Source organism: Lissotriton vulgaris, chromosome 1_2 (assembly GCF_964263255.1).
Source record: "Lissotriton vulgaris chromosome 1_2, aLisVul1.2, whole genome shotgun sequence".
In the NCBI taxonomy this organism is placed as follows: Eukaryota; Metazoa; Chordata; class Amphibia; order Caudata; family Salamandridae; genus Lissotriton; species Lissotriton vulgaris.
Genome location: NC_141686.1, coordinates 166435585 through 166460337, shown reverse-complemented (window position 1 = coordinate 166460337; position 24753 = coordinate 166435585). Strand labels below are relative to the sequence as shown.

The 24753-nt window shown below is 44.1% G+C and overlaps 1 protein-coding gene across 2 annotated transcripts in view; it reads right to left on the bottom strand.

Annotated features, from left to right (window-relative positions):
• BRAF (B-Raf proto-oncogene, serine/threonine kinase) overlaps positions 1-24753 on the bottom strand; it is a 759203-nt gene that overhangs the window by 428951 nt on the left and 305499 nt on the right. For both annotated transcript variants that reach the window (XM_086953040.1, XM_086953041.1), the window contains exon 7: positions 17394-17513. In XM_086953040.1, coding sequence (XP_086809166.1) covers positions 17394-17513 — 120 coding nt within the window. The remainder of the gene's footprint in view (positions 1-17393; positions 17514-24753) is intronic.

The following is a 24753-nucleotide window of genomic DNA, read 5'->3' as shown; positions in this document are numbered from 1 at the left end:
ACAACAATATAATACCATTCATCGAGTTAATCAATCCCCGTTCAAAGATGGCCGCCACTGAGCTACCGATATCCTTTTTAGTCCATCTTTTACTTTACTACCCCTGAACAGCTGATCTGCGTCGGGTTTGGCGCGAGATTTCGGCCATTTAAAGCCCAAACAGGCTCAGTGCCTCTGCGAGCCCTGCCCCCTGTGAGGATAGGTCGATCCGGCCAATCGACGGAACCCCATCTATAGACGCCTTATCAGGAATGCCGAGTAAGTGCGCCGTGTCGATGCCCCTCGTTTTTTATAAAGCAGAATGCGCGAAGAAGCTTTCCTCACTCTGCCTCTTTTTACATCTAAACACTAGGCAGTTCCTGCTAAAGACCTACAAACTAAATGCGCCTGTGACAGAACCCCATCCATGGACGCCTTGTTAGGAATGCTAAGTAAGTGCCCTTTATCAATGCGTTTCAGTTTGTCTGTAGTAGAATGCGCGTAGAGGTTTTCCTTACCCCGCCTCTCTTTACTTCTAAAACACAAGTACGCTTACGAACCTTGTCTCCCGTGAGAAAGGGTCGGTCCGGCCAACCGACGGAACTTAATCTACGGACTGTGTGTCCACTCAGCCAAGTAAGTGGATTTAGCAGATAGCTCGGTTCTTTATAACAAAATGCGCTAGGAAATTGTATTCACTCGACTGCTTTCCCTCATTAGGCGGGCATATGCCAGCAGCGTTGATGGACCCAGATTTCCCAGATTGGATATTCCTAAGTCATCTTTCATGGTGTGTATAAACCATTAGCAATCATACCCTGTGACTAAGTGAATGATGGTCATTATGCATATTTACTATACTGTCTTACTTTAGGGATGCCTGCGTGATATTTCCAAAAAATCTCCAAAGTAGAGCAGTCTTCAGCTCATCCTTCATTTGTTAACCTCTGTGTAGTGGAATTCCTCCATTGACAAACAAAATTTAAAAACTCAGGTAATGGAATTAAAAGTTCACCAAATGTCTGGTTGCAACAAATCCATGAGGATAATATATAATCAGAGTATATTTATCACTTATTAGATTCCTGATTCGCTGAAAACATCAATTTTATGCGCCCTTTTCTCTAAGGATCCTCTGTAGACCACTTCAGGTAAATTAAATACTTAGATGATGTTGTGAGCCTTTATATCATTTTTTAACCAAAAACTACCAATAGACAAAACTTGGTGTAACTATATGTTTACCTTGTATAATAACATTCAATTAAACTACCCAGACACTACCTAATATCATTGCTGTCTGTCTTTACCTACTTTACTTAATATATGCTCACCTGTATTGACATCTAAGATTCAATAAGTATCTAAGGTTTGGCTTCTAAACCCCGTATTCTATGACTACCAACCTGATGTATAATAACCCTTGGTGGTGATGGTCAAAATGTGTCCGAGAATGAGTGTTCCTTATAATGTCAGTAAATGTGAGATATGAAAGATGCTAAAATGTTCTCTTTTGGTTACTTAGCCTAGGTTATCCAAATGCCTTTCACAGATCTCACCCCCTGGGAGTCTGGTTTTGGGAGTGGCCCTAGATGTGTTGGGTACTGCATACTGTCACAATGGCAACTATATAAACATTAGACTAAAGACGACAATTATGTTTTCTCTGTTTTCTCTTTTATCTATGTTTAGTATAAAAGAAATGTATTAGAAAGAGATATGCCTTGACAAACCCAATTGTAATATAGATTAATACTAAAGCACTGTATTCTATTTTTAGATTATTATCCTGTTTCCTCCCAGTCAACAACTCCCAGCCCTGACGAAGGCGTCCAGGAGGCAGAGTCAGCACAAGACGCGGCACACTTCCAAAGCGGCCTGGGACAATGTCCTTTCCTCCTGATGAAACCTTGATTCTTCATTTCTAAGGTTTATATGAAAGCTCACCTAACTAGAGGTGACCTCATATACCGCAAACAGAAGGGTAAGACTAATAAGTTTATAAATCTACCCACCAACATCACAAATAGTGATATGTTTTTCTATCTGTGTTAAATGTTGTATTTGTCCTGACGAATGCTCTTAGACCACCCTGGCCAACAGAGCAGAAACATGTCGACGTTCTTGCAATCTTATTAATCATATGCTATGGATACCTAACTTCCTGCGAGCATACCCAACCATTTTTAACCTAGCAGTCCAGCGATACTAATAAAGAGTATCTAAGTCGTCTGGAAGCTTTTTTAACAAAATCTTTTTGCGCACTCTCAGTGGGGTAACTCTAAATTCTCTGGAGACTGCCACAAAACCAGAGAACGCCTCGGGTGAGGCTGGCAATTTACAAATTGTTAAACCCAATGATTGCTGCCATAACGTTTGTGTGGGGCGGCCAACAACATATACCGCTTACGTTATACACAACGTTTATGAGGGTTTTCCAAATATTTCTCTTGGTATTAGTGGTTACAAGTGTCCTATCCACCTTTGATTAATTCTTCTTAGAAAGAGATATGCCTTGACAAACCCAATTGTAATATAGATTAATACTAAAGCACTGTATTCTATTTTTAGATTATTATCCTGTTTCCTCCCAGTCAACAACTCCCAGCCCTGACGAAGGTGTGGCCCACCCGGCCTTTCACCGAAACGCGCGTCGGCTCGTGGCTCCAGAAATACGGCATACTATGTAGTATCAACTAGGTGCCGTAACAAGATTAATTGTCTGGAATAATATTCTGCTCTATGCCACATATCTACCATCCCTATGTGGCATACAACAGAACGATTTGCATGAATTGAAGAATGTGAGTGGAATGTCTGAACTTTAGGTAGTATTAGGTTTTGAAACACTGTAAGAATGAAAGTATGAATGAAGTATGAAGTGTTACTGGGTAGGTTCCTAAGAAGAATGTAATTTTGTCACTTTTATCTTTTTCTAAATTGACTATGTATATTGTGCAATATTTATAAGATAATCATGTGTGATGGATGTATATAAATGCTTTCTACACTAAAATAAAAATACCTATATATTTGCTAAAAACCTTTTCTTTCAAGTAATTGAATGGTGTTAATCTTGTAATGTGCAGTACCAACTCCTAGGTTTATCACCCCTCATATACTGGGATCCCGGATTCGGGACCACATTATCTACTGGCGGGGTACGTTCTTTGTTCTTTGTTCAGCTTTTTAGTTCTAATTTAGTGTCTTGAGTGATACCTAAATATTTAAAATTGGGCACATATTCTATCCTTTCATTTTTGACAGTTACATTTTTTCTAAAATATTTGTGAGGATTAACTGCCATATATTTTGTTTTGGTAGAATTAATCTCCAGGCCCTTGGTTTCACAGTAGATTTCAAAAGTATTAAGTACATATTGCAGATATTTAGGTGTCTGAATTATCAGGATCGTATCATGCGCAAACAGGAGTGCCGGTCCAGGCCCCTCCCCCTCAACTCAGGAGAATCATGTTCGCAGCCCAAGAGGAATTCAGGGATGTCGTTCACATACAACGAGAACAACGTGGGGGCAAGCACACACCCTTGTTTTACATCCCTGTTTACTTGTATACGGTTTGTAAGTTCGCCATTTGGCCCCCATCTAACCCTGGCAAAATTACCCTTGTGCAGTCGTATAAACTGCACCAGGATTTTCCCGGGACTCCCAGATCCCTTAAAGATTTCCTTAGGAGATTTCTGGAGACGAGGTGGAAAGTTTCCTTTAGATCTACAAAAGCAATGTACAGATGCACTTTTTTAATTATAATATACTTCCAAATAATACAGAGAAATCTAAAAACCTGGTCTAATGTGCTGATTTTTGTACCTCACAGGAAATCTTTGAAAACAGGGCCTCTGAGGAATGTGATTTACAAAGGACGTTTTCTATAAACTGTAACTGCAGCAAGATGAAACTTTAAAGAAGAGAACTGTAAGCTGTTTGTCAAAATAAAATATGTAAAACAAAGTGAATACTTGACGGGTACTATATACAATCATAATCCGCTATTGGTAAGTTTCTGCTGGGCCCAGGAGCGCCCGGCCGTACCGGCCTGGCGATTGTGTCCGGAGATGCTGGAGGACCCGGCCTTCCGTACTGATCTGGAAACGGGAATAGAACGTTATTTTGTCGACAATGCGGGTACAGCCACGACAACCGCCCTGGAATGGGATGCCTTTAAAGTGGTGATCCGTGGCTTGTGTATTACCAAATGGGTGGGTGTCCGGAAGTTGCAGTTGCAGGAAATCAACGCCGCGGAACTGATACTTAGGGAAGCGGAGAGGGCGCACTCGACTGACCCTGAGGCCCGGGATTTGGTGTTGCAATCTAGGGAGGCCGTAGCGGTAGTTGTAGAACGCCTGGGGTGTTTTGACCATAGGGCTTACCTAGGTAAGGCGCGTGCCGAGAGAGATAAGGTGGGTACCTTTTTGGCTTGGTTGGCTGATCCCATCCCCCGCGGTGCCCCCATCTTGGCGCAGAACTCCTCGACGGGTCAAGCGGAATATACTCAGTTGCAGACTGGTGAGGTAGTCGTCCGAGCTTTCTTGGAGGACTTGGAGCTTCCTACATTGGAGGCAGAACAAGCTGATTCCCTTGGCCAAGACATCACTCTACCGGAAATTAGAAGCTTTATAAAGCAAATGGCGCGAAACAAAACCCCGGGAATTGATGGCCTGCCCATAGAGTTCTATGCGACATATGTGGAGCTTCTTGCCCCTAGATTGTTATCGGTCTTTAAAGAAGCGAGAGAACTAGGGGTATTGCCGGCCTCGACTAGGGAGGCAATCATCATTCCCCTACTGAAGCCAGGGAAGACCTCCACAGACCCTGTGCATATCGACCCCTGTCTATGCTCACCACGGATTATAAGATTCTGAGTCGCGTGTTGGCTACCCGACTCCTTTCGCACATGGTGCGTCTGGTCCATCCTGATCAGACGGGCTTTATCCCTACCCGCAATACTGCGGGCAGTGTACGCCGACTGATACGAATATTGGGGGAAGACCACGATGAGGATCCAATGGCGGCAATCCTATCTGTGGATATTACGAAAGCGTTTGACAGTATGGAATGGCCCTATTTATTCTTCGTTATGAGAGCTTTCGGGCTTGAGGAAGGTTATGTATACTCGCTGGACCCAAATATTGTACTCCTCGGCGTGCACGAGAATGAAAGTAGGGACGGTTGTTTTCTCTTCCTACCCGGTGGGCCGAGGCACGCGACAGGACTGCCCGCTCTCCCCGCTGTTGTTTGCACTGGCCTTAGAGACACTGGCTGTTAGGGCTAGATTAGGGAGGGCATTCCAAGGCTTACAACTCCGGGGTCGGATGCATTTCATATTATTATATGCAGAAGATATCCTATTGTTCTTAAAAGATGCGGAGAATGGATTAGAAGGGGCTCGAACACTGCTCCATAAGTTTGGGGACATCTCTGGACATAGAGTCAACTGGGCAGAGACTTGTGTTTTCCCTTATTTAGGGACGCATATTTATCGTACCCAGGAAGATCTACTAGATGGCAATATTAATCGGGCAATACGAGTCCTCAAGAATAGTATGCAGTTCTGGGGGACGATGCCATCATCAGTAGCAGGTCGGGTGGCCCTGTAAAAAATGGTAGCACTTCCTCTGCTACTTTATTATTTTAGAACGTTGCCGGTGTTGATACCCGCCTCGTTTCGACAGCTTAGGTCCATGGTGGGTAGCTTCATCTGGGGAAGTGGCAGGCGGAGAGTGGCACTTGACACACTAACGCGCTCGAGAGAGGAGGGTGGTCTTGCGATCCCTGACTTCGAATTATACTATCTGGCCGCACAGTTCCAGGTCCTTACTCAAGCAGTGGCGATGGAATTCAGGGGCCGGGAAAGGGACCATGAACCGGAGGTACATCTGCATGTGCTATCGTTTATTGTACTCCAGCAGAAATTGCACGTGAACTCGCTGTCCACGGAGGAACGCACGTTACAGCTCTGCTGGAAGCGGTATTTCGGTAGGATCAGAGTGCGGAGCCCCTATGCCCCGGAAATACCATTGGGTATGTGTACCGCCCTGCCACACTGGGGGGACTGGCTGGCCCTTGCGGAGTGGGAGTCCCTCAGACTACAGGTAGTGGGTGACCTGTTTGAGGCTGGCACATTGCTGCCCTATAGCGAGTTGCAGGAGAGATTCGGGCTTCCACACGGTCACTACTTACTCCATTCAGCTCTGACAGCTGCGGTGCGAAAGTACTGGGGTGAGGGCCTTTCGGTGCAGCGTGTGCAGCGGATGGCAGCGGGTCCCTACAAAGCCGTCACCTGTTTATAATAAGCGCATGTTAGGGGAGGGGTCACAGCCGCTACAGAGGCTGCAAGACCACTGGACAACGGACATGGGTAGAGACATACCGGACCCGGCTTGGTCACAGATCGTTAAGAGGGCATGGAAAAGTACCAGAAATGCCAGATTTCAACTGGTCCATTACTTCATACTGCATAGGGCCTACCTCACCCCGTTAAGGATCAACCAATACTTTCACGTAGACACCGCTCAGTCCCCTCGTAGGCTTGCGGGCGAGGACCTGCTACATATGTTGTGGGACTGGCGGGGGAGGGAGGGGTATGGGGGGAGAGTAGTTGCATTATTTGTAATGGGAGGAGGTTGGGATCGCCCGATTGTTCTTGGATAATTGCTTTTATTTAACCTGACCTCGTATATTGACTGTATTATTGAATACTCAACTACTGGATGTGTTGTTGATGATGGTTGAAAACTAATAAACAGATTTTAAAAAAAATGAAATGGAGCAACACCCACTTACTGGCATGATTGGGTACACTGATGTAGTGGGATTCCCTAAAGTAGCAGTGTCATTTTTCAGAATCTCTGTATTACAGTCTAAATTACCCAGCTTTTCTTAAATAAAAATATCAGTGAAAGAACTTTTCTTGCCACTTTTCTACTTTAATGACTTCAAAAAAAGAAAAAGTGAATATAGCCTAGTTTGTTTTCTGAATTACAAATGAACCTTTCTAAACAAAACGTAATATGTTGTGACAAATGCTCCAGGATCCCGTGCCAGGGTGGGATAACTCAGGGATTATGACTATCAATGTACATACCCTAAAGCAGATTTATCTTTGTATTATTTTAACCTTAATGTTCTCAATTACAGCTCCTAAAGATTTCTGATGGGTCATATTCCAACTTCAAATATTATCACTCAAAAACAAGAAAAAAAGTGAAATCGAAAGGCATAGACATTGTGTAATTCTGGGCACATGGCACCTACCTGGGTCTAAAATTGTAATATATGTAAAGAGTTAATATATACCAAGTAAAAAAACAGCTGCTTAGAGGACTGTTCCACTATTAAGTATGGCGCTATACTTAGATTTTTCCATCAGCTATATACCGTGCAGACGAAAGTCAACTTGAATATTAGCCATACTAACAAATCTGGGCCAATGTTTCTGACGCGATATAAACCTGATAAAAATTATATTTTACATTGTCAGTTAATATGTTCCTGGCAAATCGCTAAAATGCACTGCAGGAGCATCAGTATATTTTCCCTTTCCCTTTTTTGTTGACACTGTCTTTAACCAACATTTATTTCTCCCTCTTTACTCTTCCAAACCTCCTCACTCCACAGCCTCTTACTGTTTAGACTAGTTAAAACAAGCTTTTATTTGCTCCTCTATATTTCATTGTTCCGACAGGATCTTCAATCGGTTTGCACCATTTACATTTGGATCATACCTCTGTACTTTGTTTTCCCTGCGGCCACACTTCTCTCATCGTTGTCCTTTTTGCATCGCTCTTAGTAGAAATGGAAAAGGGACTCCAGATACTCTGTTTCATAATGTAACCTTTAATTCCCTAATACGTAAGAATGTGAAAGGATTTTATTTTCTTCAAAGCAAGGATTTTCTACTAGATTCAATTTCTTGTCATTTCATCACTGAAACAGAAATTCTATGAGAGCAACGGAGGCTCCAATTATGCTATATCTTTGTTCACTTTTTTATATTAATTTCTCCAAGCTCAACAATGGTAATGATTCAAACATGTGAATCTATTAAAGATACTAATACTGGAGAACTGGCATCACAGGTAACTTTTTTTCTTCCACAATAGTCAAAGACATTTGAAAAATTAACTTTTCCCGTTCAGTACAATTCCAATAAGCGGGAGAACTCTTCATGGCAAATACTTTCATGATATCAAGGGCAGCTCAACCATGATGATGATGCACGTAGAAAAAAAATGGCATTTGAAGTCCTGCTAATGTGAGATAGAGAAGCCAGGATGTGATGGTGAGTAAGAATGAGAATTGTACTACCTCAGCCTGAGTAAAAACGTAAAGAAACGTGATTAATAGCAAGTTGGTGAAACATCCTGATGAATCGAAATTTGCCTCGCTATGTAATGGTAAGTTTCAATTCTATTAAGGACACGGAGGTGAGGATTATGCTATATCTTTCTTCACTTTATTCTATTAATTTCTCCACAGCAGCGAAAATCAACACATAACACTTTCTCTTTTCATCCGTAGAACACATCCAACTGGAAACCAAGCAAAGTTCAAAAACGCTTGAACGGACTACAACACCCATGAGTCCATCACGTAACACCAGTCCATAGTCCTTCCTTAGTGTCAGTACATCCTAGAAAGGTCCTTCACCCTGGTTGTCCCTCCTCTTTCTTCGCTGCTCCGCAGCAACAGCTAAGTCACCTTTTTGTTTTACTGCTCTCTGGGCTATTTTGGTCCTCATTTGTTACTTGTGTGCTTAAACACTGTTGGTTCTTGGTTGGCAGGTCTCTGCCTCGCCTTGTTGGGGACTCTGCTCGTTTTGGTGATTTTTCCCCCGATAGGTTCCCCAGCCGCGTGAGCGCTCCGCTCCTTTTGCGGCTTTCCCCGGTGGTGCGGTCCCCTCTTGTGGCCGCTAGGGGGAGCTCCTGGGTCTCGTTGGTCTCTGCGGCGCGTCTCCACAGAGCGAGATAGACGCGTCGCAAGACACATGCCCGGAGAGCCTTGTTCCCCTGCCGCCATACCGTGAAACCCCAGGGGGGTCCGTAATCCCATTTGTTATTGGCACGCCCCGGCATGGGTCTGTATTGCGACAACGCCGTGTGAATTGCCTTCGGACAGGTGTGGTGTCCGGTGAGCTCGTAGAGCCTTTAGCGCGCCGAGTGGCGGCTGGTGTCCCATCAGGCTCTGCCTAAGGACGCACGCGCTTGGGGCCTGGACAGCCCACACGTCGGGGTTTCACCCCGCTTCCCTCATATTTGCAGCCTTGAGGACTGCCCATATTAATAAGGGATTAACCCCTTGTGCCCCACTTGCAGTGTTTCAGGGGAAGTGAGCCCTTGGAGTGCAGGCAAACCTAGTATATTAGGGGTTGTTGCTCAGGGTTTTGCAGGCTCCCTGAGGAAAGGGGTGTTACCTCAGTTTTGGGCTGAGCTGTAGGGTGTGTCCTCCGGTTGTGTGAAACTAGCCAGTATGAGTGCAGAGGAGTACTTTGAGGAGGAGCACCAATATATTCCATTGGATAACCAATTTCAGGCTGTTGATGATTCCATATTTAAATGTGTGAATGATGTGGTGGTGCCCATGGAGGAGCGCCTTACGAACCGCATCATCGCGGAATGCGCCAAGTTGGCCCATGCCCGCTTAGATCCTCCTGGTCCTGTGCCTACGTTGCTCTAGGGGGAGGGTCCATTGTTACCTAAGAAGGGACTGTGGAGGAGGGCCCGGGTGGGTCCCAGGGCGTAGATTTGTACGCTTTCGACGCCTCAGGGACGCCTTTGTTGCTAAGTCATCCAATCCGACCCCTGTGCCTTCTCCAGCCCGACTCCCGCAGAATCTGTTGGGACAGAATCGCCATCTCTGGCTACCCAGCGGACTCGGACGACGAGGAGGGGTCTTCGCGGTCTTGGCGCCCGTCCAGTTCGGCGGCCGACTTGCCCCAGGACTCCTCAGGCATGCTTAACCCGGACGACATAGTCCACCCGAGGTCAGCTGCCTGGGCGCCTGGGGTCAGAGTAGCCTAATTCGTGGCGGGTCGCCTCCGCAAACCCTTGGAGAAGGAAGCAAGGGGCTGTTTGCGGGCTAAGTGTCCTCGCCCCACCTTGGAAGGGATGGTAGCCTGCACACCGGAGCTTGACTCCAAAATGGCCACCTTCCTGGCCAAGTGTATGAAGGACCCCCGCAAGGGCATAGATCATTCCTGGCGATCCTGCCAGGACAAGCTTCTTGGCGCAGTGGGGCCCATGACGAAAATATTGGATATGGCGGAGGAGGCGAAGGTGTTGGGCTCCGTCATATTACCGGACATCCTCTCAAATTGGGCACAGCGGGCGATATCTTCTTAGGTAACGCCAACTGTGCCCTCTCGACGGAACAGAGATGCTTGCTCCTCATCAAGCTGGACCCCAAGTTAGGCGACCTGGCATCTTCGGAGGCTGGGGCAGTTGCGCAAGGGGGCCTCTTCGGAGACCCCTTTCTGAAGGAGCTGAGCAAGTTCGTAGGCCACCTTCACGAGTTTGGACAAGGCCCAGTCCAACATCAAAAGGGTCTTTCAGAACCGTTTTTCAAATGGGGCCGGTCGTGGCAGGGGCCGCGCAACCGGCCGTGGCCAGCAATCTAATCCCGGTAGGGGACAAGGCTCCGGGCGGGGTCAGTACAGCACTTCGGCCAATTTTACCAACTTTTATCCGACCAGGGGACAAAAATTTCGTGGCCGTGGAGGATACCGGAACAATGCAGGCGGACCTGCAACCAACGGTAAGTCTGATTCCTCATTCTCAGGTCTGTATTGGGGGTCGGCTAGCGTCCTTTCAGGAGGCATGGTGGGTGGTCACGACCGATGCCTGGGACTTGCGAACAATCTAGGGGTTTCACATCGAGTTTTATGATTCGCCCCACCAAAGGGGTCTTCCTCGGCCTATCTCATTCTCAGAGGCGGACGCCCGTCTGGTCGACGAAGAAGTCTCCGAGCTGCTGCGTAAAGGGGCAATCTGTAGGTCGGTTTTGAATCCACGGGGGATTTTGAGCAATATCTTCCTTATGGAGAAGACCGACGAGGGGCGGATTGGTATACCGACATTTCAAAATGGAGGGTTTTTTTCTCCTCCGGGATGTTCATCTGCCGTGCGACTGGATGGCGAGTCTAGATCTCAAAGATGCGTATTTGGTAATACCAATCCATACGCCTCTTTGCCGTTTTCTGCAGTTCCAATGGAGGCAGCAGATTTACGAGTTCACCGCCCTTCCATTCGGACTATCCTCGGCACCCTGGTGCTTCACGAAGGTCCTCCATCGGCAGTGGAGTTCCTGCGGGACCAAGGGGATCGGATGATCGTCTATTTGGACGACATCCTTCTGATGGCTCAGTCTCCTCAGACGTTGTCTGGTCAGGTGCGACAGACGATTTCTCTTTTGCAGAGTCTGGGTTTTGTTATCAACGGGGACAAGTCAGTTCTCTCCCGACGCAATCCATTGTTTTCCTGGGCTTTGTGGTGGAATCGGTCCACAAGTCCTTGAGCCTTCCCTCTCGCAAGATGGACAAGATCCGGCATTTGCTGAGTCAGACTATGTCCAGAACTCACATTTCCCTCCGCCAGATTGCCCGAGTGGTAGGACTTCTGTCGTCATCCATCCAGGCAATCTTCCCGAGGCCCCTGCACTATTTGAGCGTTGCAGCGCTTAACAATCGCACCATCTCCGACAGGGATTGTCTTACGAAAGTTGGTTGTGGTGTTGTGGTGGCGAGCCCACATCCATGCCTGGAATGGCAGGGCCATCTTTGGGGCAGCCCTCGACATCGTCATAGAGTCGGATGACAGCAGGTCGGGCTGGGGGGGTCCGCTGCAGCAATTTCTCTACCGAAGGCGCCTGGTCGTTAAACTAGCAGGTACTCCACATCAACTGCCTGGAGTTGTTGGCAGGCTCTTTCGCGGTCCGGTGTTAGACGAGGAACAGGGTGCGCTTGTGCGTCCTGTTGAAGATGGACAATGTCTCCATGGTGCGTTACATCAACCACCTGGGGGGCTCTCGGTCTAAAGCCCTGGTGAACTTAGCGAAGGAGTTCTCTGGGTTTTGCTTGGCCCATCACGTTTCGGTGACGGCGGAGTTCTTGCCGGGTCACGCCAATCAGGTCGCAGACTGGCACTCCCAGCATTTGAAGAATTCCAGTCAATGGAAGCTGGATGTTCAGGTCTTTCAGTGGTTGTCCGACCTTTGGGGTCCCTTCTCAGTGGACCTATTCGCGTTGCGCTTGGATAACCAACTCCCAAGGTTCTACAGTTGGAGGCTAGATCCGCTAGCACAAGCGACGGACACCTTTCTGCAGGAGTGGAGTCAGGACAGAGGTTACGCATTCCCACCGTTCTCCATGATTGTCCGGCTAGCGGCTTGGGTCCATCGCCAGAAGGCGAAGGTGGTGTTGATTTCGCCTCTCTGGAGGTACCAAGTGTGGTTTCCAGTTCTTCTGGAACTTTCTTGGGATTCTCCAATCCTACTCCCCCTGTTTCCCCTTCTTCTTCGGAATCCGGAAGGAGAACAGCATCACCTGGTTTCTCAGAGCTCTCTCTTTCTCATGGCCATTCCAGCGACGTTGGTCGCTCCCAGGCCTTTCGGGACCAGCTGAATCTCTTATCAAAGGCATGGGCCGCCAGCACCTCAAAGCGTTATCGTCCGCCTGGATGAAATGGCTACGTTGGTGTCTTCAACGGGACTTGGATCCCGTGGTCGCAGCAATTCTTCACATCTTGAACTTCTTGGCTGAATTGGCAACAGACGGTCGGGCGTACCGCACTATCAACGCGATGCGTTCCGCCATTTCGGCGGGTCATGATCCGATTAATGGAACTCCAGTTCTGGAACATCTTTTTGTGTGCTGACTCTTGAGGGGTATTCGTTTGTCATTACCCCCGGAACCGAGATAGTCAGTCCTGTGGGATGATAATGTGGTACTCAATTTATTCTTGTCCTGGCAACCTAACCGGTACCTCTCCTTGAAAGTGTTGTCAGCTAAGCTGGCCATGTTGTTGTGTTTGGTTTCTTTCCGCAGGGTGTCGGATGTGCGGGCACTCGACGTTTCCGCACAAGTTTTTTCCCCGGATGGGGTGACCTTTACGATTGGTTGGCGTACAAAGTCTCCTTCTAAAACAATTCCCTATCCGGTCTTTGTGGAAATGCCCAAGCTCTGCGTGGTGCAATGTCTCAAGTCCTATGAGGACTTAACCTCAGATCTTCGCCATCCGGGCGAACAACAGCTCCTGATTGCTCTAAAGAAACCGCACAAGGCAGTCTCTTCCCCCACCATTGCAAGGTGGGTGCTCTGGGTCATGCAGGAGGCGGGTATTGACACAAAAAAAGTGTGGAGCTCATTCAGCCAGAGGTGCCATGGCCTTGAAAGCGTTTTCTCTAGGCGCTCGCTTGGAAGATCTTATGCGAGCTGTAGATTGGTCCTCAGATTCCACTTTTAAATGGTTCTACTTTAAACCAGTGGTGGATATCGCACATTTAGTGGTGAGTAAGCTTTGAACTAGCATAATTGGAGCCTCCGGTCCTGCCATAGAATCGAAATTTGCCTAGCTATGTAACGGTAAGTTTCAATTCTATTAAAGACACGGAGGCGAGGATTATCCCTCCTGAGGCACGACTTCAAATGCCATTTTTTTTCTACATGCATCATCATCATGTTTCAGCTGCCCTTGATATCATAAAAGTATTTGCCATGAAGAGTTCTCCTGCTTCTTGGAATTGTACTGAATGAGAAAAGTTCATTTTTCAAACATCTCTGACTTTTGTGGAAGAAAAAAAGTTACCGGTGATGCCAGTTCTCCAGTATTAGTATCTTTAATAGATTCACATGTTTGAATCATTACCGTTGTTGAGCTGGGAGTCCCATAGGAACATCATACTAGGGGTCCCACGTTAAACAATGGCTATAGGTTCTTCAGTAGCCTAATCAGGTTATCTGAAAAGAACCAAACTTCAGACAGTCAGCAACAATCCCACTTAAGACCTCACTCTGAGAGGCCATCACCCTTCACATTTCAAAGCACTCGTGTGCAGGACTAATAATCTTAGGTGAGCCTCTTCAAGGAAGGAGGAAGGGTCACATGTGAATATACGAAAGATACAAATACTGAAAAACTAAGATTACAGGTACGTTCGTTTTTCTTTTCTTCTCCAAGAATTGATCTTTTAAACATTCACATGCTTGAAGCTGAATAACAAGCAGTACATAAAATTTAGAATAAAGTAATACAGAGGACAGAGGGAAAATGAAATATGGCCCACCTCAAGCAAAATATGACATACAACTGTGCATAGAGGAGTGTGCATTCTTCCATGTTGCCTGCCGCTTTGCATGTCTGTTAATTGAACTACCGCAAACAAAGCATTAAATGTCACAACACATCTAGTAGAATGAACCATCACCCTGCTCTGCAGTGGTCTGCCCACATTTGCATTGCAAAATGAAATAGCAGCTGCAACCTATTGGGCTATACCCTGCTTAGAAATGGCTTCTCCCTTGCATGAATTCCCAAAAGGCAACTAAAAGCTTATCTAACTTCTAAAATGTGTAGTCTGTCCAAGTAGAATTTTTTTATCTAGAGAATGTAAGGTTCTTTCCAAACTGTCTCCAGATTTAGAAAGAAAGGGGCCAATTAGGATGGCGAGCGGACATTCGTCCGCCCACCATCCTAGCGGTGCCGGGGCCGGGGCCGGCAGCCAGTGGTGTGGCAGTCCCGCACCGGCGATTAGGATGCCAATGCCACCGTGGCATCCTCTATTCCCAGCATTGTGGCAGGCGGTGCTCACTGCACCACCCGCCACAATGCTGGGAATGCACTGTGTGATTTGTCATGCACAAGGTGACAGGCACCGCGCGGTGCCTGCCACCTTGTCCATGTGCACCCCCACTTCCCATTACCCTGGGGGCCCGCAACGGGACCCCGAAAGCAGATTCCGCATGGCTTTCCATGGCGAAGCATGGAAAGCCATGCACCGCTGCCCATGCAAATATGATTGGCATTTCTAGCCCTACTCTGCCCGGTTAACTGGTCGACCGGCGGACAACCGGCGGACGGTCTTTCCGTCCGCCGTGGTCACCCCCGCCATACTAATATGGCGGGCACCCCCGCCATACTAATATGGCGGGGGAAATGAGTGGCGGGCAGGGTATGATTTAGGGAGGATCGCCACCGCCATGCGAGCGGTGGGGATCCACCCTACATCCTAATGAACCCAAAGTCTAGGTATAACTGGCTCATACAAGCGGAAGTCTAAAGACAGTTTAGGTATAGAATTTGGGTGAGTTCTTGACATCAATCTGTCACTGCAAAATCGGGGTACAAGTTATTTCACTGTTAAGGCCTGTATTTGTCTGACCCTCTATGCTGATCTCAATACAAATAAGGCCAACTTCCATAAGAGGAACTTTACACCTGCTCTATAAATTGGTTGAAACGGTGCTCGCATAAGTTGTGACAGGAGTTTGTTGAGTTGCCAAAGCACCGTAGGCCGCCTTCTCAGAGGTAAAGACATGAAAAATGCTTTTATTAATTCCTTAATTACTCTATTAGTAAACAGAGAAAGTTTGCTGTGTTCCTTTCTGAAATAGGAAATAGCCGCTGCATGAACTTTGACTGATGCATGTGCCAGTCCCAATTAAATGAGACTAAGCAAATAGGGAAGACTTTTATGTGGAATTGCAGACATAGGTTGTAGACCCTATTTTACCATTTAGTACAGTAGGTTCTGCTTGTAGAAAGAGAGATTGCCATTTTCAAAATGTGTTTGCAGTCATCTAGTAAGTTTAGATTGGAAGATTCATTGTTCTCACAAGGCAATTGTGCAACTTCAGAGATGCTAGGTTTGGATGCTGGATTTCAAAGTTGGCTCGACCCAGGTAGCCTTCACCTACTTGCATAGTACTGCCATTTGCACTTTAAGTTCATTATGAAAAGTTTCATGTTTAGTTTGCCCTAAATTCTGAGCACCTTATCCACCTGGGATTGATGTAGTTCCTATTCGTTACATAGCTGTACTCTGTGACTCAGGACATCTGTCTACCCTTTGCCCTGGCTTGGAAGATTTTGTGCTGTTAAAGATATCTTGTGTTGAACTGCCAATTTACTTTTGGTATGAGCCTTCTTCAGCATGTTTTTATGATCTCCTTGCTTGTTTATGTACGTACCAACTTGAAGCTTTTGATTGAGAATGTGGCTTCTTTGGACAGGATGGTTTTAGTAAAAGCTTTGGCTTTTTCCGTGAGTGAGTACCTCAGGAGATTTGCTGCATGGTTTACATTTTTTAACTGCCTTTTTTTTAAGGTAGACAGTCCTTCTTACTGGAAGCTGTTTCAAAGATGTTTTTTCCCTTAGTGTCAGACCTCATATGGATTTTGTTTTTGTAGTCCTTGAAGAAGAATCTGAGTCTTTGTCGGAGGCAGCTGCTATTTTCCATTTTTTAAGCCAAAGATGAAGTCTTGCCTCTCTATTTTTTAATGTTTTGGAGGAAATGTTGCTGCATATTGTGCACATTATGATAGAGCTAGAGGTAATAAATACAGTTATTAAGTGGGCCATCAGAATATAACATCTTTTCACTACAAGAGCCACAGAGTTTTAAAAGGCTCTTTTAGCAGTATCTGACATCCCATCCTGCAGTAGGTTTAAGAACAAAGGCTTATGATTTTGACAAAAATGTCAAAGGATGATATATTCTGAGCAGAGATCAAAGGGATTCCCTTCACACATGATGTGAGGGAGCAATATGAAGAATGGCGACCCCCCCCAGGTTGTGATCTTCTGTCTGATTGTTCCTTCAAATGATGTAACTATGTTATTCAAGTGACAGTGTCACAGCCTCCAGGTTATGTTTAATATAGGACTGCTATTGGGATGCAACAGTGGGACTCCCAGCTCCACAATGAAGATGATTCAGGCATGTTATTCTTTGAAAAATACAATACCAGAGAACATGGAAGGCTTTCTAGACTTCTAAAATAAGACCTTCTCCTTTACAATTAAGAATATCATCAGTTCAGGCTTTGAGTGGATTTTGACCCCCCATATTAGTTTCTAGCCTTTGGACATATGCTTTGACTTTTACTTAAGATGACAGAAGGTAGGATTTTAGGTATGCAACATGTGCACTTGTTTTATATGATCTGAATCATTACTATTCCTAAACATTGTTAGTTAGTGCCAATTGCAGAAAGATCCAGTTTTGTCTCCGGCTCTTTTTGAATAAGCATGAAAATAAATTTGTTTTTATTTTAAAAAAGAATGCATACAAATTACATTGAATCTAAAAGCTGCTAACATGCACCTGTGGCGCATAAACAGAGAACTGAAAAAATAAGTACTGAACATATTTGCTTAGAACATAATTACAAAGGCCATCTTACCCAATAGAATCAGCAGAAGGCTCGGGGACACTCAATCCAGTGACTGAACTGGTCTCTCCTAGGGAAGAATCCTCCTGAGATATTGGATGGTGTTCAAAGAACTTGGAGACAAACAACAAACTATAAAGCAAAAATAAAAATAAAACAAATAAAACAAATATAACATGTGCAAAATCCAGATGTGTCATGATACAGGAGTTTACTGATATTTGCAAAATACTAAACATTATCTGTAAGCTTCATTAAACAAACATGGAAATTAGCTAGAGAAAACAAACAGACACAGATTAAAAATTATGTCATCAAAAGTTAGATGTGCCTGTCTATTTGAAAGACTTCTTGACCTTTCAAATCTAGTTCTAACAAGGAAAAGTTGCTTACCTGTAATTCTAGGTCTCTTCTAGGGTATCCTCAACGATAATTATAAGCACTAAATAGAATAGCAAGCCCAACTCCCAAAGAGCGGACAAGAAGCCGAGACAATCCTAAAATTACCCAAAAAGATTCCCCCAATGATGTCTGCCATACTCGAGCATCTTCTCTGGAATCTGAATCTAGACAATAATGTTGAGTAAAAGTAGGGCTAGACCTCCAGGTTGCAGCTTTGCAAATCCCTGCAATATTTCTTAGAAGGGCTACAGTAGCTGCTTTACCTCGATTAGAATAAGATTTTGGCCTATCAGGTAAGGGTTTCTTTGATAACTGACATGCAACAACTACATTAGAAACTATCCATCTTGATATAGATTATTTTTCAAAAGGCAAACAAATTATTGCTGGTCCATAATTTATGAAAAGCCTATCTGATTTTCTTATGTCTCTAGTTGTGTCCAAATAGAATTTCAGCAACACAGATAAATCTAGGGAGTGGAGCGATCTCTCCGCCAGAATTGAAGGATTTGGGGAAAACAAAAATAGGCAAAGAAATTGTTTGATTGATGTGCAAATCAGGGACAACTTCAGGGGGAAAACCAGGATGAGTTCTTATCACAACTGTTAATGTGAAATACTGTACATGTTTCGTCTGCACACAGGAGTTGGATTTCTCTTAATCTGCACACTGAAGTAATCACGAAGAAGAAAGCTGCTTTCTATGTAAGGTGGTGTACAGAAGCCTTTATAGGTTCAAAAGGAGGCTCCATTAATTTAGATAAAACAATGTTACGTCCCCATAGGGAAGAAGGAGATCTAACAAGAAGGAGAACCATCTTAATACCCCTAATAAATCCTTAACTAAAGGAATCTTAAAAATGTGGTCTGTGAAGAAGCTGGTTATGGCAGCGAGGTTTATCTTAATAGACTAGTACTGTAAATTAGACTTTGCTCGATGAAGCAGGTATGGTAACTTCACTTCATCATGACAAATAAATGGATCAAAATTCTTTTGGTTACACTAAATGCAAAAACCTCTCCATTTAGAAGCATAGGAATTTAATTGATGAAGGACGCTCGGACTCTCTCAAAATGTCCATACAGTCTTGTGGCAGCTTTGATGACCATACAGTAAGAATACAGGAGCCAATGAATCAATCTCAATGACGAAAGACTGGGATTGAGAATCTGACCTCCCAACTTGTAAAGGAGATCCTGCCTTCGCAGAACCTCTTGTGCAGGCGCTCAGAGAGATGAAGAAGATTTGTGAACCACCAGTATAATTCTGGTGTTGGATGCGTACATCTTGTTTAGACTGCTGGAATAAGCAGGGTCATAGGAAAAGCATAGAACAATGTCCTTGACAAATCAATCAAAATGGCATTCCCCTTCAACTCAAGTTGGTAAACTCTGGAGGCGTAGACTTGGCAATTTTTGTTTTTTGCGACTGCAAACCATTTTTGGGGGGATAGCCCCATCCCTGAAAAATTTCCTCAAGTACTTTGCTGTTAAAAACCCAGACATTTTCTTGAATAAAACTACTGAGGGAATCTACCTCTTTATTAGGTCTACTGCTATAACTGTTAGGGACCTCCCTATGAGATGTTTCCATATGGTATGTGATTCGAGGGACAAACATCTGGAATATGTTCCTCCCTGTTTGTTCTGGTAATACGTTGTTGTAGTATTGTATGTTTGAACCAATAGGGAGTTCGTTTTTATCACAGGAAGTAAAGACTTCAGTGCTAGGTGAACTGCTCTCAGCTTTGAATATATGATGGTTGAAGCATAAGGTTGCTTGTGTGCTTTTGAGTGCACTTAAGACAGTCAAAAAAGATAAGTGAGGTGTGTCTGTGTTAGCTGCACACTATTGAGGCCCACGACAGAGGGTAATGAATTGCTGATTAAAAGAGTACTAAACAAATCACTTTCTTTGACGCTCCAGTAATTTCATAACTTGTCCGTTGTAAATGCAAAGCTTAATAATCAGAGAGGTGGGAAGACCCATCAGCAGAAGGAAGTCGATCACCAGAGCCGGGGTCAGTTCAGCCTCAAAGGGCGAAGGGGCTTTAACCCTTCCTTTGGATGAGGTTTGGGACATTCAAAGTGAGCAGACTGACTTAGGATCAAATAACCATGCAGACAGAAAATAGTTCGTAAACCTTTAAACCTTCGCCATATTAATCCATGGGTAAGCGCGCAACGCAGATGTCACTTCCTTGCCATCCCTTTTCCTGGTTTTCTACCTTGTCATTTCACCATTGCCATATAAAACTACGGTGGCGGAAGTATTCTTCTCTATGGTGGGTTTTCACAGATTTCTCACAACTCTTATCTTTTTTGTTTGTAATGTTTAGAGTTTAGCACATTCAATTCTGTAGTCAAATCTTCGCCCTTCTGATCACATACTTGAAGGGACTCTTGTGTTTTTGAGCTCACAGAAACAAGCTGTTTAGTGGAAAAAATATAAGTGGTCAGCTGTTTTTTCTACTTCTTGGTGCTATGCTGGATTTCTTGGCTCCGAGAGTGAGCTAGCCCCACAGTCTGTTCATGTCGCACGAGTAGACAGACAGTAGAAGGCACAGGGTGATTTATAAATATTTTAGAGTCAGTCCTGCTACTGCTAGGCAGAAGGAGCACAGAATGCAGATTGTGCTACTTGCTGGCCTTGATGAGCCAGTCGTCCAGACATGGGTAGACATGGTGGTGAAGGATAGACACCTTAGAGCAAAGGGAAAGACACAGATTGGTGGTGGCAAAGGGTACTTGGAGTCGTAAAGGCTTCATGCTTTTGGGATATTTCAGGATGTGAAAATAACATCATGTAGTGTTCTTTCTGAAGCAGCAGAAATGATTAATCGGGTATTTGCTCTGATGCCTTAGATACGAGTATCTTCTCCACCTGAAGAAGAACTCTCATACAATCCTTTGCTGTGATGAGACTTAGGAATGGGTTTGAGGGTACATTTCTGCAACATGAACAGAAATTCTTCTTAATAAGGGAAGGGTCCTGGTGCACATTTTGCAAGGGCAGTGTTACAAGTGGATTATGGATGAATTCCAAAGTGTGCCCTTTCCACTCCACATCTACCAAAAAATTGCCTGCTGTGATTGAAGACCACTAAAGGGAAGGCAGCAATACAAGAGAAAAAGGCAATAATCAGTAGTCAGTGCTGGTAATGAGACAGAATATTGAGCCAAAAATATTGAGTGGCAGAATTATCAAGTTACAAATATCGTGTGTGAAAAATATCGACAGCAAGAATATTCTGGTCAAGAATATTGGATTAAGGTAAGTGATATCGATTTAAAAAATATCGAAGTGTTTAATATCATTTGAAAAAATATAGTTACAAATATCGATTTTTTAATTACCATTATGTGTTTTGGTATATTTTTAAATGTATGTGATATATCTTATTGTATAAGAATAGTTTATTTTCTTCTTTATTTGAATTCTGCGTGTTTGAGTTCTGTAGTCGGTTGTGGGTTTATAGGATGGAAAGTAGTTTAATTATATTAAATTAATGATTATTTTTTACTCATTAATATTTAAATAATTGCGATGTTATAGTGTTTAATGTGTAAATTAATGTATTATTAATTAATTAGTAATTGTTTATATGTTTTAATATACGTGTTAAATTTGTATTAGTTGAACAAAATTACATTTGAATTTTGCATTTTTCAGTTCCGTTGTGGGTTGATAGGCGAATAGGGTGGGAAGTAATTTAATTATATTAAACTAATGATTATTTTGTATTTATTAATCATTTATTTAATAGAGATGTTATAGTGTTAAATGTGTAAATCAATGTATTATTAATTAATAATTGGTTCTTAATTGTGTAATTGATTTTGGTAACTGTGCAATTAATTATAGGTGTGTGTTTTGGGCTTTATGGGGTAACGGGTGGCAAGTAATTTTTTTATTAATTATTTGTTTAATTGTTATAAATTAATGTATTAAAACATTAATGATAGTAATTGAGTAATTAATTGTAGGTGTGTGTTGTGGGGTTTGTAGGGGAAGCAGCCACTACAACGCAGCTGTTTCTACGCTGTACTTAACCGCGCATGCTTTATAACGCATGCGTGGTTACCACGTAAATCCTTTACCACGCATTCCTTTACTTCAAAATAAGTAGTAAAGGAATGTGTAGTAAAGGTAGAATTAAAGAAGGGGACAGGAAGGGCTTGGGGGGGATTCCCCCCCCACCAAAAAAAGTGAGTTTAAAAAAAAAAAAAGAACTCTTACCATAAAGACGATGATTTGTGCCTTTCCTCAATCCTGAAATAAGCCAGCCTCCCTAACGACGTAATAACGTGCGTGCGTCTACGTACTGCCTTTACAAAAAAAAGAATAGGGACCACTTAAAATTGAAGAAGGAGAAGTCCGTCTATTAAAAACTGTGAGTATTTCTTTTATTATACGAACTTTAAATGATGTTAGGGAACATATAAGGAATTGGGGCAGGGATCAAAAAAAGTATTTACAATGAAAATGCCATTATCATGCATAGCTATGCAACGAAAATCGTTGTATAACTAGGCGTGTGTCAGGGGGTCCCTGCCTGCCACGAGTCCGACACTGATTGTTGTCCCTCTTCCTTTCCGCCTCGACGCTTGCAGGAGGACCATGTTCCCTTTAAGGCGGCTTGGGTTTTCCAGGAGGGCGGGGCTGCCTCTCTGACGTCACACCAATTTCACCAATCGGACGAGAGCTCGGTGCTGATAGCGGAAGGCCGGGAGACAGGTGGCGCGAACGCGGCCCGAGAGGAGGAAGTGCCCCAGGAGTCCGTGTCCAGGAAGGAAGCTGCCGGAGCAGGATTACAGCCCTCAGAGACCGGAGTCGAACTCCCCAGGAGGTCAGCGCCGGAGAAGCCGGGAGGCCAACGTTTCCACGCTGCGCCCAGCCACACTTCACCTGGAGAAGTGTGGCTCCGCAAGGTACGGGCTAAACTAAGGGGAGTGTTCTCTTCGGAGGGAGGGACTGGCTAAAGGGCTTCTGGGCAGTCACAGAACGGGCGTGCATGTGTGTAAACGTTTTTCACCCTCACTGAGAAAAAAAATGCACTAAAACGGTTACGGTACCCGGTGATTCCCTTCACGTCCTCCCTTTCCCCTCCTGCCATTCCGTATTGTGGTGCTCGCCAGTAACACGGCGCATTCTTTCCTTTCTTTCTTTTGTCGAGGGACCCCACACACCGGAGGACCTTCTGAAGAGCCCAACCCCGCGAGTTTGGAAAAGAAGTCAGCCGGATTAAGACTGTCCCTGTTCTTGGATCCATGAGAGTTGTGTTGTGTTGGACCTCGACTCTGTTTAAATAAATCTCCTTTACCTGCAACAGACGTCTCAGTCGTCCCTGTACCCCCTTGGTCCTACCAATCATACGTTCCCCCCCCTCTGTCAAGCCTTACAGCGTGGTAAAGGCATTTTCGTTGTAAAGCATATTCGTGGTAGTGGCATTCGCGTTGTAACGCATGCGTGGAAAAGGCATGCATTGCAACGGAATACGTAGTAACATCATACAACCGGTTTGTAGGGGTAAAGGGTGGCAAGTCATTTTTTAATGAATAATTATTTGTAATGTGTTAATAATGAATATAATTAAAAACGAATTATTGTAATTGTGTAATTAATTTTAGGTGTGTGTTGTGGTTTTTTCATAGGGGTAAAGTAATTTGTGTTCAATTAATATATAGTTAATTAATGTTAATTGTTGTATATTTATTTTGGGTAATTGTTTATTTCTTGGTGTGTTCTTTTTACTTTTAATGGGGTAAAGGTGGGTATTAAGTACAATTTATTTACTTTATAATTAGTTGTTTAATAGTAATAGTTTGTAATTTTAAAATGAATTTTAATTGTGTAATTTAATATTTTACAGTTTAATTTAGGTATGTGTTGTGTGAATTATAGGGTTAAAGTGTGGGTAGTTAATTTGTATTAATTTTTGTAATAATTTCTTTTAATCTGTTATTATGTCAAATGTGGAAGTTTATATTTTTTTGATTTAGAATATTATTCAGATTTGTATGGTGTTATAGGGTAGGAAATTAAAAAAATACATTTATATAATAACTAGCAGCCCGCCCCAGCGTTGCCTGGGGCAGTAAGGGGCTGGGGACAGACTTTTAAGCCTCTGTGCACCCCCCCCCGACATTGCCCAGTCCGCATCCCTCCCGCCTCCCGCCTCCCGCCCCTACATTGGCCATACCGCCTCCCGCCTTGAGCCTTGAGCCCGCCGCGACATTCGGCATAGCGCATAGCGCCTACCGCCTCTCGCCTTGAGCCTCCCGCCCGCCTCCCGCCCCGGCTTTGTAACCCCCCCCCCAGGTCCCGACTTACCTCATCCGCTGCTCCTCCCAGCGCTGCCACTGCTCCTCCGCTTCTCACCGCTCCGCAGCTCCTCCCGGCGCTCATGTTCTCCCCTCTTCCTGTTGCTGGTGAACTCCGCTCCTCCCCTCACGCAGACGCTCCTCCCGGCGCTCATGTCCTCGCTCTTCCTGTTGCTTGTGAACGCCACTCCCCTCACGCATACGTCGCGGCCGGCGCTACTTGCAAGGGACTACTTTATTTTTATTTGTAAATATTTTAAACAACGTTATATTTTCATTTTTATGTAGCCTATGTCCTTCTGCTTGCCGTGAGGTTTTCTAAGATGTCTTGGGTGTTCAGATTGGTGGTGTAGTTTTCGAGTTTACCTGGCTCAAAGGTGCAAGTTCTCTCTTTATAATAGTAGAATAGATTCATATTTCAGTTTGTAAATAGTTTCTAGTTTAAATATTTATTTTTGTGAAGTGTATTTTTTATTGTATTGTATATGTTAGTATGTATTTGCTATATGCAATTAATATTAGCATATGCTTTCTTTTTAAATATTAAATATATTGGTATTTTAATTTTTAACATATTTCTAAATTTATACATACATTTTTATAATATATATCTTTTTTTTTTCTGACTGGAGTACAAGCAATCCCG